Source organism: Fonticula alba (genome assembly GCF_000388065.1).
Source record: "Fonticula alba strain ATCC 38817 unplaced genomic scaffold supercont2.3, whole genome shotgun sequence".
NCBI lineage: Eukaryota > Rotosphaerida > Fonticulaceae > Fonticula > Fonticula alba.
The window spans coordinates 2,141,798-2,149,817 of NW_009242973.1; the positions used below are offsets into that span (position 1 = coordinate 2,141,798).

At 67.3% G+C, this 8,020-nt stretch overlaps 2 protein-coding genes across 2 annotated transcripts in view; one reads left to right on the forward strand and one right to left on the reverse strand.

Annotated features, from left to right (window-relative positions):
- H696_02238 (hypothetical protein) overlaps window positions 1–1,909 on the forward strand; it is a gene marked incomplete at its 5' end in the record, with an annotated part of 3,116 nt that extends 1,207 nt beyond the window's left edge. The window contains one exon of the mRNA XM_009496140.1: window positions 69–1,909. Coding sequence (XP_009494415.1) covers window positions 69–1,834 — 1,766 coding nt within the window. The 3' untranslated portion in view covers window positions 1,835–1,909. The remainder of the gene's footprint in view (window positions 1–68) is intronic.
- Window positions 1,910–3,219: 1,310 nt separating this feature from the next.
- H696_02239 (hypothetical protein) lies at window positions 3,220–7,891 on the reverse strand. The gene is made up of 9 exons (XM_009496141.1): window positions 6,975–7,891; window positions 6,610–6,823; window positions 6,339–6,413; window positions 6,099–6,216; window positions 5,793–5,926; window positions 5,622–5,661; window positions 5,256–5,460; window positions 4,908–5,033; window positions 3,220–4,698 (listed from the first exon to the last, which is right to left on the reverse strand). Exons 1-9 carry the CDS (start codon window positions 7,686–7,688, stop codon window positions 3,277–3,279), a joined length of 3,048 nt encoding a protein of 1,015 aa, XP_009494416.1. The 5' UTR covers window positions 7,689–7,891; the 3' UTR covers window positions 3,220–3,276.
- Window positions 7,892–8,020: the final 129 nt, after the last annotated feature.

Below are 8,020 nucleotides of genomic sequence, written 5' to 3' on the forward strand. Positions count from 1 at the left end.
CCCCCCCTCCGCCCCGCCCCCCCTTCTGCGGCGCCGGCGCCGGCCACCGCTTGCGCCATGCGAAACAGCCCTGGAAATCTATCAGGCGGTGTCGGGTCCCGACCACCCGGACGTGGCCATCACCTACCACAACCTGGGCCTGCTGTACAGCAACTACGACGCGCGCTTCGCCGAGGCCGAGGCCATGTATTTGCGGGCACTGGCCATCAAGGAGCGCCACTACGGGCGCGACCACAATGAGCTGGCCATGACCCTCAACAACCTGGGGCTGGTGTTCAGCAAGAGCGCCCAGTTCAGCCGCGCGGCCGAGCTCTATCGCAAGGCCATCGAAATCCGCGAGGTGATTTTCGGCCCGGAGCACCCGGACATCGCCCTCTTCTACTTCAACCTCGGGGTGTGCTACGGCAAGATGAGCCGCCTGGACCGGGCCCGGCCCTGCCTCTTCCGCGCGCTGCGCATCCGCCAGCGGGTGTATGGCCCGCAGCACCAGAGCACCCTGGTGGTCCGGTCGTGGATCCACTACTTCGGCTGGTATGTCGATGAGGACTCGCTGGCGGCCGAGGCGGCCGGCACCTCGTCCGCCCTCGGCACCGGCGGCCCCGGCACCGGCGGCGGCGGCGGCAACGATCAAACCACCCGCCGCCGGGCGACCCTCAATGCTGCGGCCGCCACCCGGCCCACCGCTACCGCCACCACGCAGCAGTCGCAGTCGGCCGCCACGACGCCTTCCACCACGGCCGCCGCCCCGGCCAGCGGGATGCCGAATGCCGGGTCGGCCACCAGCTCCGTGGCCGCCGGCGCCGGGGGGCCTGCCACCGGCTCCGGCTCCGGCTCCGGCTCCCGGGTCGTCGCGGCCAGTGCCACCGCCAGCAGCAGCCCCGCCGGGGGGGGGCCCCAGGCACCCGGGGCCTCGCGTGTGGTTCTCACCGCGGCCGGGTCCCCGGCCACTCCGGCCGACGTCGCAGCCGCCACAACCTCCTCCTCGTCCTTGACCTCTCCCTCGCACCAGATCCCCGCGTCAACCGCCGGGTCCAGTGTCAGCTCGATCTTCCCCGGGCTGCGGCGCACCTCGCCAACTGCCACCAGCCCGTCCATCGGCAACAGCGGCAGCGGCAGCAGCAGCAGCAGCAGCAGCGGCAGCGGCAGCAGCAACAGTGCCACCCAGCCGGGCCACAGGGCGGCCTTCGCCCCGTACCCGGCCGCCGGATCGAGCAGCGCCCACGGGGGGGCCCCGCTGACCACGCAGCAGCAGCCGCCGTCTCAGGCAAATGCCCGGTCGGCCCCAACGACGACGCACCTGGCCGGTGGCGGCGTCGCGGCCATGGTCCTGGACCCGCCGACTGGCGGCGACGCCCTCGGCGGGCCGGTCACCTCGGCCTCCAGCGGTAGCCGGCTGTCCGGCCTCTGGTCTGCAGCCACTCGCTCATCCATTGTCAGCAGCATCACCAGTGCCAGCAGCAGCAGCGCCTCCAACGGGCGCTCTGGCGGCAGTAGCAGCACCTCGCCTCTGAACGCCACGGCCACCGAGCAGCAGCAGCAGCAGCAACAGCTCCATCTCCAAGCCCAGCAGGCTACGCTATTGCAGCAGCAGCAGCAGCAGCAGCATGCGGCGACCGCCGCTGGTCGCCAGCCCGGAGCCGGGTCCGGCAGCAGCAACCACAGCAGCCCCTTCAGTAGAACGTCCTCCGTGGACCCGGCCTTCAGCGGTGCCGGTGGTGGGTCCTCGGGCCACACGGCCTCGGCGGCTTCCTCGGCCGCCACCGCCGACGACCGGCGGTCCTCCACACGGCGCCCGTCCTTCTCGCGCTCGGCGCGCAGCTCCCGCTCCCAGTAATGTGACCCTGCGCCCTGTCCCTGCGCGTCCGCACATGGGCGTGGGCATGTGAGGGGGAGAGAGCGAGCGAGGGAAAGAGAGGGAGAGAGAGAGAGAGACAAAGAGCACGCGACAGCGAGCGAGCCAAGGCGCCAGGACGGCAGGGGGCGCACCACCCCGGAAAACTTGGTCGCATTTTCCAGCTGCAGCAACACGAGGAATGATGAAGACATTGCCCCTCTCCCCCCGGTCGTATCCCCCGCACGCACGCGTGTGCACATACATCGGTGTGCATGACAAGACAAACACGATTACGAGACCGAGACACCAGGCGAGAGGGAGAGAGAGAGAGAGAGGGAACAAGCGCAAAGAGATAGAGCGACGGCGGCAAAATACCCGCTTTCACTCGGCTCGCCCTGCCCCCACCCCAGCCCCACCCACCGCGCCGCCCGGAGGCCCGGGGCTGGCGCCCGAGAGAGAGAGAGACACGCGAGGAACGACACATCAAGGAAAGAATCAGCAGAAAGGGCGACCGCGCGCGCGCATGCGCGAGGGCACATGGATAGGCTCTCTTTGACATATATTCACACGCACGCCAGGGGGGGCAGACGCCAGAATGGCACCCCCCAGTCCCGCCGCCGCACCGCGCCATCACCGATGTCCCCCACCCACCATTTGCCGCCGCCACCGCCGCGGCCGCCGCCGCCGCCAGAGTCTCCTCCCCCCGGCCCCGGGGCGGAGCGGACACATGCGAGGGCACAATAGGAGGGAGAGAGAGAGAGAGACAGAAGTCGAAAGGGGGACACACCACAGCAGCCGCCAGCCGCCTGAAGCACAAAAATAAACCACATTGCCAAAAAAAAAAAAGAGCAGTGCCGTCTCACCTTCCGCCACAGAGGGAGGCGAGAGGGGCGCAGGGGGGAGGGTGGTGTGCCACCAACCGCGCCGGGGAATGAGACCGGAAGAAGGGGCAAAGGGGCGGCTGAAATGTTTGTGTGTAGTCTATGTATAACAAGGGGGTGAGGAGCTGGGGGGGGGAGGGGGGGGAGGGGAAAGAGGAGAAAAGCGGGAGAAGGAGCCCAGCCGCAGAACATCACAAGGAGGGGAGAAACGGGGAGAAAGAGAAAGGACAACAGACGCAGAGACAATGAGTCTCCTCTCGCGAGGATGTGCATGCCTGCGCATGCACGCATGCACGCATGCACGCACGCACGCACGCACGCACGCGGACATGCACATGCACTCGAATGTGAGTGAGAGAGGGGGCCCGAGCCGGCGGCAGGCGCAGGGCGAGGGACGCAGAGCGAGGGGGAGCGGGGGGAGGGGGAGGGGGGCGCACGCGCCCGATGACAACGATGGGGCCCTGGGGCATGCCCATGCGACGCGCTCGCACCCCACCCACCCCCCCCCCTCCCCCTCCCCGGCCTGCATGCTCACACTTGGCCTACACCTGTGTCTCTCGCTCACGAGCGCCAGATGTTGCCGCCCGAGAACTCGTCGATGACACGCAGCAGGTCGGTCGGCGGGCGGATGATCTGCACCACGAGCGGCGACGCGTCATACAGGCCGCGCAGGAAGGCCGCCACATCCTCATCCGACAGGGCGGCCCCGGTGTTGGGCAGCGACCGGAAAACGCACAGCAGCGGCTCCAGGGCCTGGTGGCCAGGCGGGCTGTCGGTCACCGCGCGCACCAGGCGCAGAACTCGCATGGCCAGCTCGCGCTGCTTGGCCTCCGGCATGCTGTCGAACACCCGGTCCAGGGTGTTCAGGTAGGCCTGCGAGGCGGCCACCGCCGGCGAGGTGGCCACCGCCGCCTTGCCCTTCTTCGGGGAGGCCATGGTGGCCAGGTCGGCCTTGACGCGCTCCAGCGACATGTTCGCCAGCACATGGAGCAGGTCCTCGGCCGGGAAGGAATCCAGCAGGCCGGTCGTGCCGTTGGCCATGGCCTCGGTCAGGGCCGCGCGAATGGCCTCGGCCTGGGCCGGAGGGTTAGCCAGCTCGGCCACATACTGGGCCCAGGTGTCGCTGGAGTTGGTCAGGCGGTTCATCTCCCGAACCAGGAAGTTGGCCATCGGCCGCGGCATCAGACCGCGAACCTGGTAAAGGCTCAGCAGCAGGTCGGCCGCGTGCATGTTCCGCTCCATGCCCGGCGACTTGGGGTCCAGGTCGACGGTGGTGCGCAGCGGCGCCGGCGGCGCACCCCCCAGGCCAATGGTCGAGGAGGACGCATCCTCCGGCCGGTGGAGGAACTCAAAGCGCTCGATGGCCGTCTGCATGTCGGACTTCGACAGCGGCGGGGCGATGGTGGCCAGGCCACGGGTGAAGCGCTCCAGCGCGCGCTCATACATCTGCACCGCGATGCCGGCCCCGGAGGAGGACACCGGCTCCGGCATCTCCATGTCCAGGCGCTGGACCAGCTTCTGCGCCACCGGGTACAGGGCGTCCAGCAGGGTCTGCGAAATGGCACGATGATGGGCCGAGGCGGCCAGCCGATCCGACTCCGGCAGGACCACCGGCCGGGTGTACGCCTGCAGGTTGCCAAAGGCGTGGGTATTCCCCAGGCCGTCCGGCACCGACTGGTAGAAGTCCCGGCGGTTGTCATAGAGCAGCTCCCGCGCGGCGGTGTTCTTCGGCCACAGGATCCCAAAGAGATCGGTCTCGAAGTTGGTGGCCAGGGCATTGCCCACATGCGTGTGCAGACCCGGCTTGGGCTTGTACATGGCCGACACATAGGTGTTGTACGCGGGGAAGGTGAAGGGCGAGCGCATGACACTCCGGGAGAACTTAGACGCCGGCGGCAGGGCGAAGCGCTCGAAGTTCGGCCGCATCTGCCCCTCCACATGGGGGAGGTCCAGCTCGGAAGAGTGGTCGACATTCATGTCGAGCTGTGTTGTGGCCGGCGGTGGCGAGGGGCGAGGGGCGAGGGGCGAGGGGCGAGGGGCGAGGGGCGAGGGGCGAGGGGCGAGGGGGGAGGGGGACAAAAGAAGACGGTGCAGGTGTGAGTAATCTCATGATGGGGACGCAGGCAGAAGGGATGGCACGAAGGGGCCATGCAGGAGAGGGGGGGGAGGGCAGAGGGAGAGAGCATACGCACCGGGACAAAGAACCCATCAACGATGCTGTCAGTGACCTCCTCGACAGTGGCGAAGTTCCACTTGGGAGACTGGTCCTTGTCGATGAGAGCCGCGCGGACACCCTCGACGAAGTCGCCCTTGGGGTGCTGTTACACAGCAAGAGAGGAAGGAGGCAGGGGGGAGAGGGGGGAAGAAAGAGAAAAGGGAGACGAAAGAGAAAAGGGAGACGAAAGAGAAAAGGGAGACAAAAGAGAGAGAGAGAGAGAGAGAGAGAGAGAGAGAGAGAGAAAGGTCAGCAACCAGCGCCTGAAGTCGAAAGGGGAACGGGGGAACGGGGAAACGGGCCATAACAAAGAGGACAAACGCACCAGGGCAATGCGCTGGCTCAGACGGTACTCCAGGCGCAGGCACTTACGGATGGACAGATCGCGCGCCATGCGGATCAGACGGTGGGTGATGGCCATGCTCAGGGGGGAGTTCTTCTCCATCATGGCGAGAATCTTCTTGGCGAAGGGGGTGTCGGTAACCCGGAGAGCGCCCATGATCTCGGGCAGGGTCTCCAGAGAGAAGACGCTGAGAAAGGCGGGGACGGAGGAGGAGGGGGCGGGAGGCGAAAAGAGGAGGAGCCAGGCAAATCAGGAGCAAAGCGATGTCAGGGGTCATGCATCGGGCATGGCGTGCCACGGCGGGCGGCAAGCGGAAGCGAGGAGGAGGCAGGGCGACTGGCTACGCACGTGTTGATGAAGCCCATGTGCTCGGCCAGGGAGAAGGGGGCTGCATGACGGCGAGGGGAGGTGGCGAGGGCGAGGGTCAGCGGTGAAGGCCGAAAGGACAACCGAAGGGAAGAGACCAGGCCCCCGGTGGTAAGGAGGGCTAGCACGCTCGCGGCGTCGGGACAAACGCACGGATATCCACGGTGGCATGCTCATTGAGCTGGTAGTTGATGCGATCGGCGTTCAGGCGCGGGGTGCTGCTGAGGAACTCATGGACCATCGGGTGCATGTCCTCCTCGATATAGTGGGTGGCAATGCGCGACCAGCTGCCAGACGGCCAGGCGACACGCAAGCAGGAGCAGCAGGGCCGGCGAGGGGCGCCTGGGGGTCAGAATGTGCGGCTACCCGCGCGGGCTGCCATGCTGTTCGGCAGGGAGGGAGAGAGAGAGAGAGAGGTGGAGGGGGAATGCACAAAGGCGGGGTCTGACATGTACGCACAACACATCGGCACCCTTGAGCTGGTAACCGGTCAGGGCAAGGAACATGCCGAGCTCGCCATCCAGGCGGGCCAGATTATAGGACATGCCGACGTCGGGGAACAGGCCGATGGCACACTCTGTCAAGCACCCAGGCGGAGGAGAGGGGAAGCCCAAGGCAAGGAGGCATGTCAGTCCGCAGTCCGGATGACGGACCAGCATCCGGTGGGAAGGGCACCATGAAGGCAGGCGGGGCACGCACCGGGCATGGAGAAAAGGGTCGACTCCGAGGCAATCCGGAAGTGGCCATGAACGGAAATACCGGCACCGCCACCCACTAAGGGAGTAAAGAGAGCGAACACATGCGAAACCGTTAGAGAGAGAGAGAGAGAGAGACAAAGACAAAGAGAGAGGGGGGCAGGCGAAGAGTGCCGGGGACGGGGGGAACCGAGCATGCATACACACGCGCATATGCGTCCCCGCCCCCTGCTCCCCTCTGTGGCTCTCGGAAAGTGGCAAAGGGAAAGACGCACTGACGATGCCCCTGAGGAAGGACACGACCGGCACGGGGTAGGTGGCCAGCAGGAGGTTGGCGTGGTACTCGTTCTTGAAGAACTCGCGGAACATCGGGGTGTTCTCCTTGATGGACTTGACCACGGCGCGCACGTCACCACCGGCGCAGAAGGCGCGCGGCGAGGTGGACCGGATGATCACCGACGAGGGGGGGAAGGGCTCGCTCTTCCAGGTCTGTGCAAGGAGAAGGAGGAGGAGGAGGAGGGGGGGGGAGAAATAAGGGGTCAGCGATATGCACATACACATGAGCGTGCACGCGCGCGCGGCCAGGCCCAGGCCAAAGCGCGGCCCAGGGCTCGAGCCCAGCTGGCGGCCATCCACGCACCAGGAGCAGATCGTTGATGGTGTCCACCATGCCGGAGTTCAGGGCGTTGAGGGCGCGCGGGCGGTTCAGGAGAAGGTGGCGGGTCCGGCCATCCTCGGCGCCGACGACCTCGTCCTTCGGCAGGTTGGTGGACAGCTTGCCACGGTAGGACTCCAGGTAGGACACCACGCGGAAGTTGCCATCATGCACGAGTTTCCGGCCGCCGTAGCCAACCGACGAGCCGGCCAGCGGCCCGGGGTTGGCCTTGTAGTTGAGGGTCGTCTGCGGGGACATGCCCTCCAGCGGGACACTCAGCGCGGCCTCCTGGAAGGAGTAGGCCGACACCTCCTTGCCGGTCCAGTGCTGCCAGGTGGGCCCAACCGGGCCGGCGTCCTTGACAAAGCCCGGCACCGGGGTGGCCGCCCGCTGGGCGCTGGCCTCCTGCAGGAAGGCCTGCATGGCATCGACCGAGGACGAGTTGGCCGCCGCGGCGGCATTCACCGCGGCGAGGGCCTCCTCGGTGGAGATCGGCCGACCGGAGGTGTCATACTGGGCCAGGACATTGTGCGACTCGGCCAGGAAGTCGGGCAGCTTGGTGCTGAAGGACCGCGCTGGGGCATCGGCGTCGGCATTGGCGCCGAGGCGCAACGACCGGGCGACGAGGGCCGCCGGAATGGCGGCCGTCTGGCCGGGCCGGGACTGGTGGCGCGAAGCAAGGAGGGCACGGCTGAGCATGGCTGCGGCGTTGTCGGTGCTCCTGCCTTTTGTTGCTGGTGTTGTGTCTTTTTTTTTCTTTCCCGAAACGGAAGGGAGGCGGTCGCGGCGGCGGAGGGGCTCGAGACCGGGAGGGTAAGGGTGCAGGTGCAGAGGGCGAAAGAGGAAAGGGAGGGAGGGGGAGGCAGAGAGGCGACGGGCAAGGAGGCGGGAGGGGGGAGGGGGGGAGGGGGGAGGAGGTGTCTCTGCACGTTGATCGCTAGTGCGCCAACGGAAGGCGCCGCCGGCGCCGCCCCACTTCAGAGGGCGAGGTGCCGCCGGCCAGCACGGGCGGATGGAGAGTCCGCGGCGTG